Source organism: Trichomycterus rosablanca, chromosome 7 (genome assembly GCF_030014385.1).
Source record: "Trichomycterus rosablanca isolate fTriRos1 chromosome 7, fTriRos1.hap1, whole genome shotgun sequence".
In the NCBI taxonomy this organism is placed as follows: Eukaryota; Metazoa; Chordata; class Actinopteri; order Siluriformes; family Trichomycteridae; genus Trichomycterus; species Trichomycterus rosablanca.
The window spans coordinates 34,858,200-34,871,343 of NC_085994.1; the positions used below are offsets into that span (position 1 = coordinate 34,858,200).

The 13,144-nt window shown below is 39.9% G+C and overlaps 1 protein-coding gene across 1 annotated transcript in view; it reads left to right on the plus strand.

Moving 5' to 3' along the window:
• The window catches only part of pdlim2 (PDZ and LIM domain 2 (mystique)), a 75,497-nt gene that overhangs the window by 24,711 nt on the left and 37,642 nt on the right, over positions 1 to 13,144 (plus strand). The window contains exons 3-5 of the mRNA XM_062999302.1: positions 4,198 to 4,349; positions 10,067 to 10,136; positions 12,318 to 12,463. Coding sequence (XP_062855372.1) covers positions 4,198 to 4,349; positions 10,067 to 10,136; positions 12,318 to 12,463 — 368 coding nt within the window. The remainder of the gene's footprint in view (positions 1 to 4,197; positions 4,350 to 10,066; positions 10,137 to 12,317; positions 12,464 to 13,144) is intronic.

The window sequence follows — 13,144 nt, forward strand, 5'->3', positions numbered from 1 at the left end:
TTCCTATATTGTGTTGGCCCCCCTTTTGCTGCGAAAACAGCCCTGACCCGTCGAGGCATGGACTCCACTAGACCCCTGAAGGTGTGCTGTGGTATCTGGCACCAAGATGTTTGCAGCAGATCCTTTAACTCCTGTAAGTTGTGAGGTAGGACCTCCATGGATTGGACTTGCACATCCCACAGATGCTTGATTGGATTGAGATCTGGGGAATTTGGAGGCCACAACTCGTTGTTGTGCTCCTCAAACCTAGTAGTCTAACCTAAGTACTATACAAATAAACTTTACTTTTTTCCAGTTGTATTGATGTTGTATAGAAGTAATGACATCTCCATTGCATGATGGCAATATTTTCCTAGCGCCAGTGCAAAACTGAACAAACACGTCTTGGCTGCTAGATTACAGGGGAAAAAATTGTGTAAAGGACATTGTTTTCTGTTCACTAGTTCTGCAAACATTTCCAGCAATCACAGGGCAAAAATAGCTTTTACAACATTGGCTGCCACCACTTCTAATTCACTATTCACATTAACTTCAAACACTCACATTTCTCATAACCACCAATGACATTCTTTGTTGATTCCAGCAGGCCAGTATCAGCATGCTTCTGCAGCCTGGTGTCACGATAAAATCCGGAGGGGCGAAGAGGAGCTGCGTCACTGCCTTGGAAATAGTACAATGGTGTGAAATTGAAATCGTCCTTCCTGAATTTATATTGTTGAGGGAAACATTTTACATTGAGCTTCAGTAGTAACACAACACATTTGTGAAAAGTGCAAAGTCTAAGACATACACTGATCAGCCATAACATTAAAACCACCTCCTTGTTTCTACACTTACTGTCTATTTTATCGGCTTCACTTATCATATAGAAACACTTTGTAGTTCTACAATTACTGACTGTAGTCCATCTGTTTCTCTGCATGCTTTGTTAGCCCCCTTTCATGCTGTTCTTCAATGGTCAGGACTCTTCCAGGACCTCTACAGAGCAGGTATTATTTAGGTGGTGGATCATTCTCAGCACTGCAGTGACACTGACAGTGGCGGTGGTGTGTTAGTGTGTGTTGTGCTGGTATGAGTGGATAAGACACAGCAGCGCTGATGGAGTTTTTAAACATCTCACTCTCCCTGCTGGACTGAGAATAGTCCACCAACCAAAAATATCCAGCCAACATCGCCCCAGGGTCAGCGTCCTGTGACCCCTGATGAAGGTCTTGAAGATGACCAACTCAAACAGCGTCTCTGACTTTACATCTACAAGGTGAACCAACTAGGTAGGTCTAATAGAGTGGACAGTGAGTGGACACAGTATTTAAAAACTCCAGCAGCGCTGCTGTGTCTGATCCACTCATACCAGCACAACACACACTAACACACCACCACCATGTCAGTGTCACTGCAGTGCTAAGAATGATCCACCACCCAAATAATACCTGCTCTGTGCTGGTCCTGTGGGGGTCCTGACCATTGAAGAACAGGGTGAAAGCAGGTTAAAAAGGTATGTAAAGAAATAGATGGACTACAGTCAATAATGGTAGAACTACAAAGTGCTTCTATATGATAACTGGAGCTGATAAAATGGACAGTGATTGTAGAAACAAGGAGGTGCTTTTAATGTTCTAGCTGATCAGTGTATATGAAAAATAAAATCATCATTGTGTGCTTGTGTCTCATTCCTCATGTACTGAGAGGGCACATCCTCAGTCCGTGTGAAACGAGACGTGGTCTGATAGGACAAGACACAGTCTATTGTAGGTCTCTGTGGTGATGCCTAATTGGCACTTGTGTGCACCCACAGACAGGGGCACCTCTACCCCCCTGCGTTTAATCCACAAGAAGAAAAACAACTTGGCTTGGTATTTGAAGCATTTTTGGTGAATGAGTGTTTGGGTGCCCTCAGTGTGAGCAGTTTTCTCTCTTTCTAACGGTGTTGAGGCTTGTTGACTGCAGCTTGATTGGAGTCTGACTGGCGCTCTTGTCAAGATGGTTTAAAAGACGTCACTAATGTCTGGTATTGGTTTTGTGTGGCTGTTTGTGCATGTCGACATTTAGCATCTTTCTGATATGGTAGTTCAGATCTTGAGCATTTTGGTTTGGTAATGGCTTGTTATTGTTTGCTTGCTGGACCGCCCTGGTGTTCAGAAAACACATACAAGGCAGAATCCAGCATATGTTTTATTGGAAAGGCTTTTTTGTATAGCCCAGTGTACACAATTGCAGATACTTTTTAAAACATTGGCCACTACAAAATCACCCACTCATACTTACTGAAAGGGGACCCTCTACCAACATGCAAGTCATGCCACCCTACTCTGACCATCAAACACATACTAACCGAATGCCCTAAATGTGCATGAACCCAATGCCTGCTGAAAATGCCAAATACCTTACTCAAACAGGACTGAAAACACATTTAATGATCTACACCATACATGCAATGACTAATCTTAAAGCTTGATGACGATCACAAACAAACAAACAATTATAGTCAATCTCATACTAAAGCCACGTCAATGTGCAGTGTGTATTTAATCTGTTTTTTTACAGAAATTATTAGGAACGAATGAGAACTTCTTTAGAAACAGTTTGCAAAGTGTCCAAAAACATCTGATCAATACAAGATGAGCAGAGGTGGCCAAAAGCCATTTAATTCTGGTGCATAATTAAAGCTTTTTGGTGTACAATTTTGGCATTGGTGGTTGGAAGGTAAACTATAGCTGCTGATCATGCCAGCCATGGTTGTTTTTGTGAATAGTTAGGATTAAGGCTCTTTTTGGTCTGCCTATTACGTAACTAGAATGAGAAATGTTAAGTCAATCCAATTTTGATTGTTTTCATTTCAGTGGTCTTATAGGATCATAATTTGCCATGATACACTTATTCAAACAAAGATATTGTATATAACAGAGTTATAACAGTTACTATACATTACGGTGCACGTTTGATTGGTTTAGCATCATCTGCTATTCTTCTATTGGTGGATTTTAGACCAGCACCAGTTACGTGATAAGGTTTTTTCAGCCCGTTAGGAGTTTTGGTCACTGCACCACTATCATCTTCATGTAAACATGTCACACTGTCCATTACAAGACAAGATTAAGGGGTTAAATATTCTGACTGCCTCTTTATTAATTATGGGTAGCATGCTAGTTAGCCTTTGTAATGAACTGCTCGCTACATACTGCGCATTAAATTTAGTTTTGGTCTCCATGTTCATCATATTGTCCTACATTTCTACCATGTGTGCTACGTTACACTGTTATTTATAAAAGTATAAAGACTTGTTAATATAGAACTCAGTGATGATATGTATTTTAATAGGGTGCTGTTAGCTTATCGATTAAAAGCAATATGCAAGTCACTTTTTGTGATTGAAGAACAGAACAGGCTTTTAGCATCATCTGCTATTCTTCCACTGGTGGAGACAAGCACCAGTCACATGATGAGATTTGCTACCAGAACTTTTTTGTTAGGTGGTGTTGGTCACTGCGGCACAGTACCTTCAGGTGGACTAGCCAGAACCAATGATTGTTCAACCAATTAATATATGTAATAATAGGCCGCTCGGGTGGCGCAGCGGTAAAAACACACGCTGGAACCAGAGCTGGGATCTCGAATACATCGTATCGAATGTCAGCTCTGCCTGCCGGTTAGGCTGAGCGGCCACATGAACAATGATTGGCCTGTTGTTCAGATATGGGCGAGACTAAGCCGGTGGTCTCTCTCTCTCTCTCTCTCTCTCTCTCTCATGACTGGTGCAATTACGACCTCTGCTGGCTGATTGATGGCGCCTGCACAGAGATGGGAAAAGAGTTCTGTCAGGGTGTGTCTCTTCGTCACTCGTCAAAGTGCAGGTGATGAGATGCATACAGCATGCTGCCCACGTGTCGGAGGGGGCGTGGGTTAGCTTCGTTCTCCTCAATCAGAGCAGGGATCGGCATTGGTGAAGAGGAAGCATGACGCAATCGGGCAATTGGATGCGCTGAAAGGGAGAAAAAAGGGGAGAAAATGCATAAATAAAATATATATATAAAAAAATATATATGTAATAATAATATGATCGATGATGGAAAGTAAATCAGCGTTAATTTTAAATTACATTACACAGTGTGAAGAGAATGGAATTTCTTTCCTTGTTTTTCATTGCAGTGATGTTTCCTGACTTGTGTTCTGATTGGTCGTTTTTTTGTGTGTGTGCAGGTAAATGCTGGCAGTAAAGCCGAAAAAGCCCATCTGCAACCTGGAGACGTCATTCTAGAAATAAATGGGGACAACACAAGCGACATGCTGAACGTAGAGGCACAGAACAAAATCAAAAACTCCAAAACACAGCTGGAGCTTCTCGTAGAGAGGTACGATACAAACTCATATTTAATAAATGCACCAATTTTTTTTTTATGGATTGAAAAATAGATAAAATATTTTTCGCTTGAGTAAACATTACTAACGCGTGCAGGAGCATAAGAGTGGAGGAATGTTCCCAAACAGCAGATGTGTGTGTGTTTTTTATTTAAAATAGAAAGAATAACTGTAGTGATTTGTGAATAGCTGTCACACCTGCCAGGTCATGCCCATCTAAATCAACATTACATAATCCCTGGTGTCTGACTCAGCTTGAGGTTCAGAACATCTTCATTCTTTCATTCCGTGATTGACCGGCTGGCCCTTCAGATACATAATACTTATGATACTCCTCCAGAGAGTCTGCTACACTGGTATCTGTCTCTTTTTTTCTCTGCCTCCCTTATTATCTACATACTTGGTTTTGATCACTGGGTCACTTTACTGCCATTACTACAGTTCACTGTTATTTATTAAAATATAAAGACTTGTTGATATAGAACTCAGATGTTTTGTATTTTGAAAGGATGCTATTAGCTAGTCTGTTGCCCCTCACCTATTAATAATAATAATAATATAATAACCCTATTAATAATATAATAATCCTATATTATATTATAAAATATTTGTTATATTATATTATACACCGATCAGCCATAACATTAAAACCACCTCCTTGTTTCTACACCCACTGTCCGTTTTATCAGCTCCACTTACCATATAGAAGCACTTTGTAGTTCTACAATTACTGACTGTAGTCCATCTGTTTCTCTGCATGCTTTGTTAGCCCCCTTTCATGCTGTTCTTCAATGGTCAGGACCCCCACAGGACCACCACAGAGTAGGTATTATTCGGGTGGTGGGTCATTCTCAGCACTGCAGTGACACTGACATAGTGGTGGTGTGTTAGTGTGTGGTGCTGGTATCAGTGGAAAAGACAGAGCAGCACTGCTGGAGCACAACACACACTAACACACCACCACCATGTCAGTGTCACTGCAGTGCTGAGAATGATCCACCACTTAAATAATACCGGCTCTGTGGTGGTCCTGTGGGGGGTCCTGACCATTAAAGAACAGCATGAAAGGGGGCTAACAAAGCATGCAGAGAAACAGATGGACTACAGTCAGTAATTGTAGAACTACAAAGTGCTTCTATATGGTAAGTGAAGCTGATAAAATGGACAGTGAGTGTAGAAACAAGGAGGTGGTTTTAATGTTATGGCTGATCAGTATATATTTGCATCAGTGTAATTGTGGTTCTGTCCTTGCATCTGTAGGGAGTTTCTGTGTTCTCCCAGGTACTTCCAGATTCATGTCATATTAGATTGATGACCTGTGCAGGGTGTGTTCCTGCATTGCATCCAGCATTTACAACATCAGGATGTAGCAGTTAGTGAGAATAATTGAATGAATAAATGGAACTTGCCCGTCCCTATTAAAGATTGAATAAAATTTAAAATATGCCAGGCATGTGCAATTTAAACAGTTGGCATGCCACTACTTCTTATTGAAAGTGCATTTTTGTCCTTAAATGTACTTGATGATTTAGACATCACACCCTTATTTGGTGAGCCTATGGCATGTCTGTTCCACCCTGTGTTTGGCATCTCTGAACCATGCAGTATGGCTGCATGCTTTATGGTGCTTGAATGAGACTAATCACTAAACACACACAGCAATAAATCAGCATTTGTTTTTGTGTCTGGGGACCCCCGTCCGTAGTTACCCCGCCTAGGAACAAGAACAATTAAAGACCTACCGGCCTCTGCAGTCCTTTGACACTTTTATAGAGCCGTCCCTCAGTTTGCCTGGTTTCCTTTTTTACATGTGGTACACACTGGCCTTCCTGTTGCTATTCAGCTGAGACATTGTGCTCGGATATATTCGCCCTTTCTTGCACATTCCTAATGTACCTGTGCAATAACATTCATGCATGATGTATGTGCAGTATTGTTAGCTGAAGGATTGGGGAGGGGGCACACTGTAAACTCCCTGTCTGTGTGCAAGTGCCTGCTACTGAATTTTTCCCTGCTGACCTCATGTCTCACTTCAGTCCTGAAACAACAGTGTGGACAATTGCAGAGTGGTGCAGTATTTGTGTCTCCTTGCCTACGTTGTAGCTTTGCCAGTGCTGCCCTCTTAAACCTGATTATAAACTATGAGTCAAAAAGGAACCTTTGTACCTTTACCCATAACAAAATTCTTCTACTGCTGGACACAATAAGGTTACCTTGACAACCATTTGTGTTTCCACTTAGCAGCAGACGACACTACAGTGGGTAGCACTGTCGCCTCATAGCAAGAAGGTCCTGGGTTTGATCCCCAGGGGGAGCGGTTCAGGTTTCCTCCGGGAGCTCTGGTTTCCTCCCACAGTCCAAAGACGTGCAAGTGAGGTAAATTGGAGATACAAAATTGTCCATGACTGTGACTATTTTCTTGTACATAATTCAGGCACCTCACACCCTTATTTGGTGAGTCTATGGCATGTCTGTTCCACCCTGTGTATGGCATCTCTGAGCTATGCAGTACGGCTGCATGCTTTATGGTGCTTGAATGAGAAGACTAAACACTAAACACACACAGCAATAAGTCAGCATTTGTTTTTGTGTCTGGGGACTAGAACAATTAAAGACCTACTGGCCGCTGCAGTCCTTTGACACTTTTATAACAGCAGCAGATGACACTACGGCCTGTGTACCCATGATGACATAGCACTAGTATAAGAACTGGTATTTAGCCAAGAGGACAAACCTCATACCTATTGGTCTACATGGAAAATTTCTAGGGAAACTGGACTCAGCCAATTGTCAGTCAATCATCCGAGTTATTCATCGAAATCTGGTGCTGCAACATTGCAAGAATTTTGACAATTGATTAATGTTTGTCAAAGTTATTGTCATAGGTACAGTGGACTTTTTTGACTCTCAATGTATAAACCCAAAGGCATTGATGTGTATTTTAAGTAACACACTATGTGGCTTAATGTAATGGCACAATGTTACTTTTAGCTACCTGTTCCATATGCTCAGGTAAGATTTAGATTAAACACGAGGGCAAAACCACAAAAGTGGTCCATCAGTCATCAGTATGACAATGTTCTAGTTTTTTGTCAGACGTTGGGGGCAACCCTATAAATACCCACTATAAAAGTTACAGGCTTTTGTTATGGAGTTGAGTGAACATCAGTTGACAAGTTATATTTACAATGATTGATAAATGGCGGTTACGAAATAGTACAGAAATAGTAGTTTTTTTTGTGTTGCTCAGCTGGATTGTTTCAGGAGCTGCATTTGTAATGATTTGGGTTAGCGGCGAATGATCGGTCAGTTCTATAAAACAGAGCAACAGTGGACGCCATCCATGGAGGCAGCTGTTGCTTTGAAGTTTCAATGCGGAGCATGTGTTGTTGTTTTTTACACTCCATAATTCCTGCTCCATCATACTTCTATTCTCACACTCTTTGAAGGCTTGCGTGTTGGTGAGAGGAATGATGGGAAGACTGAATGGCATGCTGTGATTTGTAAAGCATTTACACGCTCTGATGCACTTCATTACTGATGCCATTTACATGCACACTAGAGTTGTTACAGTATGACATGTACATTTGAGTCTTTGTTCCCATCCCCTTATTTGTTAGACTTATTTTATCAATTTAGTAAAAATCTCTAATCAACAGATATATAGATATGGCATATTTTTAGCTTTGATGTATGGATTGTTCCACTCGACTGTAGTTCACGTCTGTGTTTGGTTCATCACATGCTACTAATCCAGAAAAACTGCACTGACTCTTTTAACCTGACCTGTATTTGTGTGATTTTTCAACCACATGGTGAGAGTTACCATGTCATATGGGTCTAAATCACCAAGCAGGGTTTTAAGCACAGCAGTTCCAGTGCTGTGGAGAAGGGTTTGAATTTATGGCTGCTTTTCCTTCTGGAGCTTCCCTGCTGTTCCCCGAACAGTTCTACTTTAGTGTCAGTCCATCTGCTGTCCTGTATGGCAGGAGGGCTAAAGGTTAGAAGTCAGAGGTTGAACGTTTATAAAGATAATGAGCAGAGCATTAACTCTGAGCAGATTGGGGTTATGAAGTTATTGTAAAGTAATCACACCACCACCAGTCTGTCTGCTTGACTAATCATTTCAGGTGCTGGCTCTTTTTTTTATATTATTGTGTCTAGGTTAACAAAACTATCAAGTACAGTAAATGGAAACTAGTATTCAACCACTTTTTCATTTTAATATAAGAGAAAAATACTTTTAATGCATGTTGCATCAAATGCACAATGAGTCATATTATTATGACCACTGCCTAATTTTGATGGCGGCAGCGTGTAGTTTATGAAGGAAGTCACATTTCGTGAGCTGGCTTGGTGGGTTTATAAGGTGTGCAATAGGCTGTCTGCACACATCACTCATTGCTGTCATGGGTAAAAAGGGATGATAAGTGGAGTAATGGCACCATTGCGAATAAGCGACATCAAAACTGCGGAGCACCATGTGCCTTGTGAGTTGAACGTCAGCTACGAAGGTGCACAAGGGCAGACTGACACACTGCAGTGGAGCAGCTCACTGCCAAAATGAACCAGGAGGCTACCAGACGTGTGCCTAAAAAACAGTTCAGCGAACCCTAGTGTGTATGAGGCTCCGAAGCAGACGGATGGTCACTGCACCTTCAGAAAAGGCTTACATCTTTACTGCAGTATCGGAATTGGACCTCAGATGATTGGCAAAGGGTTGCCTTCTCGGATTAATTACGTTTTCTGCTTCATTGAACGGATTTTCGTGTCTGGCCCCCTAATTCTTTAGACTTGAACCAATTGAGCATCTGTGGGACCACCTTGATCGTCATGGCTGTTACTCTAAATGTTAACTGTTGGTCATAATAATGCGACACAGTGTAACTTTTATGTAACAGACAAGTGTCCTTATAGTGTTTTTTTTATTAATCTCATCACCATCAACCGTCTGGCAGCCTGATATGGTCCTGATAAGTGTACACGTTAAAGAATTAACACTGTTAATCTGTACCAGACCATGAATTAAAAACAGGAGTTCACTCTTTTTTTTCCCATTTGCTCCAATTACTGTTTTACCAACTACTACAAACTGCCAAATTCAAACACTGTGAACTCCGAATAGTGAATCAAGACATGCAGACTTGGAGATCCCTTGATGACCTCTGAATGCGGGGCGCTGGATCTGAATCGGGTCCTTGTGTAGCATTCCTTCCCTGTAAAACCAAAAAGAGGTTTTTGTGACCTGTAAGCTCAGCCATTAATTCCAAAATAAATAAACCTTTGCAGACATGCTGCCTTAGTGTTGTGTGGATGTGTTAGACAAGTTCATATTGTCCTTCTGATCAGATTCAGACTTATTTTCAGTTCGTTGACCTTTATCCCACATGGTGTATAATACAGCATTATCTGCGGACCATTTGCAGCCACAATGTTTCCTTACTTCTGTTTAAGAAGGACATTTTTGAAAGTCTGTGAAGCATACTGTTTGGAACTGTGGTTAGTAAGTGGGTAGTTAGAATGGTGTAAGATTACCTGTGTAATTATTTTCGTTTGAATCCTGTTAACAGCGGTCAAAACGTGCTGTCTGGAATGCTCATCTCCATATTGTGTTACTGCATATCCTGTTGCCTTGACTAGACAGTAGGAGTTGCTGTTGATGGACCATCTTATTGCCACTAACAGATTTTCTGCATCTTTGTCCCCACAGGCCAGTTCCTTCCAGTCCTGGACAGACTAATGGAATCAGTAACACGGAACAATTGGTGGGCCGTTTCCAGGTCAGTGTCCAGTAAGAATCTAAATGTTTTCTTTCCAAATACAAGAGAAACAAATGGATCTAAAGTATTGTACATCCACACCACATTGTTATATCAAAATGTCTTGATCACCAACCAGCTATATACAAATAGCTGTACAGAATGCACTCAGAGCAGAGCTTCGGGTCTAAAGTGCAGCATGTCCTGTTTTAAACTCAGTCCTGTTGTTTGTGGAAATGGCTAATCACTATGAGTCTGTGCCCTGTGTCTGCCCTGCTATGTGAAAGATTAAAACCACAGTGTCTGTAAAAACCATTCAGTATGCTGCTGAAGTCAAAAGTTTACATACACTTGTAAGAGAGATTTTAATTGTCATTTCTGCAGTCAGTTTATCTGTTTTAATTGTTTTCAGTGTTTACTACAAAATTAAAATATATAGTATCCTGATGCTAGTTTCAGTATTTTATGTTTTATTTTTTTTTTATAAAAAACAATACAAGTTTTCACTTATTATGGTTAAGTGTAGATTCTTGTTGAGGCGTCCAAATGCATTAATAACAGGATTACTAATATTTACAGTGATTTCAAAAAGTACTTTTCTTTTTGAAGGTAAAAAAGTTTCTAATACAAAAAAAATTGTGGTATTTAAATTTTTAAATAATTTTCATATTAAAAATATTAAAAATATTAAAACTGTTATACATTGTGACTAGATATTTAAATACCTCTTTTAATCAAACATATACTGACTGAATGCTCAAATACTTACGTGAACAACAATATAAAGCAATAACAAACAACTGGAAAAAATTGTAACCAAGACAAAGTAGAAACTATCCTTAAATTCTTAAAAAAGGGTCTAAAAGATAAAACAACATAACAATGCTCGACAAGGGCTATAGACTAATTTAAAAATTATCCTACCCTACTGTGAATATAACCATTGTATAAACACGACGAAAAATAAATATTCCTTTATTTATTGAAATGTATATGTATATATGAATTTATTAGTATTTATAGATTACCTTTTGTGAGATTTGTGTGCATTTATTTTTGTAGTAATAATCTGTATATCATTTACTCCACTCTAAACTTGTTACTTGTTCTACCTCAGAGTTTATCGTAGAACTGAAACAGACTTATCTTAGACAGAAAAGCCTTCTTGGCTGCTCATCAAATGATTGTTTCAGTCACTATCAGCATTGCTTTACAAACATTTCCTATCCAGAGACTGACATTTTTCAAGATCTTGTCTCTGATCCAAATAACCTGAGAGAAAGTCTGCTTCATATTACTATGTATCATGTGTGCTCATATGGACAATCTAGAAGTCATAGCTCAGCAGATCCCTGAAAAAAAACTCTGAGATTAAATGTCTTTAGAACCAAAGGAACCTCAATGCCGTAACTTTCACTTCAGATCACTTCCTGGGTTTTGTTTATGAAATGTGGCTCTCTGCCAGTTGGAAGCTGTAGGATATTTGTGTTTAAATGTTTTTACCATTAGGGTTAACAGTCTGCTGACAATATTAAATCTTGTTTGCAGGTCAGAATAAGAGCAAAGTACTGGTGGGTCTATTTATCTAAAGCCTAATGCATATGTGACCCAAACACACTTATCTCACACTTGTTGCCTTGCACGCCTTGTTTTCATTTGCTTGTTTAGGTTCAGAATTACTCCCTACGAGCAATTAATGCAATCTTTTAATGGTTTGCGCCAGACCATACGTTTGTTGGGGCTGCTGAAATCGTGTGACGTTTTACATATTGACCAATGACAGTCATGGGACAGTTGTAGCCTAGCAGTTAAGGTACTGGACTACTTAGCAGAAGGCTGCTGGTTCAAACACCACCACTGCCAGGTTGCCACTGCTGGGCCCTTAACTTGTTTGAATCAGGAATACCAATGTAATATGTAGAACTTGTTTCTGTTGTTTGAACATGTAACTGAGTACTTTTTTATGCATTTTACCCTGTTTTTCTCCCAATGTAGCATAGCCAATCTGCTGCTGGGCATATATATTCAACTAACAACCTATAAATTATAATGGTGATATTGGGATTTGTAATCTATTGACTACTATCTGTGAATAGTTTACATGGTAAACATAACACTAGTCCCAATTTGTCCCAATTATCATGTATCATTAGCTATTGTAGGTCATTTTTTGATGACAATGTGTTCCTTGTGGTCCTGTAGGAGGCTGTGCAAGTCAGAGATGAGAACCAGAACTACAGAGTCTACTCCGTCTCCAGTCCGGCTTCTATTTCTCCAGGTCCATACTCCCCAGAACCACTATCCAGTCCTGAAGTAAAGGGGGAAAGGATCACACCCACCAACAGGAGGTATGCCCTTAAAGGCTGCAATATGTTTCTTCAAAAGTGTGTCTGAAAGCAGCCCATTATTTTAATGGTTTATTTAACCACAGGATGTTCGTATGTCCATCAAAGTAAAATGCTAGTGGTAAGATTAAAAAGGATGTTTTGTTTGAATATATACTGAAACCTACTAATGGTGACCTACCACATTTCTCTCAAAATAAAAGGGAATTTAAAAAGGAACAACACTGCCACGTCAATTACACATTACTGTACAGATGAGTGAGTGGACGTGGGAGGAGATTTTATACAATTTAAAAAATAATGTTTTAAGCTGCCTCTCTATCCCTTCTGTAAAGAGGTTTGGGCACAAACTCCAGTGGCCTGCACAGAGTCCTGACCCCAATCCCTATTATTATATATAATAAAACTATTAATTATGGTGAGCCAGGCCTTCTCGTCCAACATCAGTACCTGACCTCAATCAACCTTTCCAGATTAGTGGATGCTGTTATGGATGCAAAATGTCTAAAGGTTTTGGTTGTTAGTTAGTTTTTAAATGGGATGTCCAAGAATCTAAATAATCTATAGCTCACTTCACTGGAGAAAAATATGAAACTATTTCACACTGTCTAGATCAGGCCACCTTACCAATATCCATTAATACCTGATCGTTTCAGGTTATTGTAGACACCTTGTGTTTAAGAC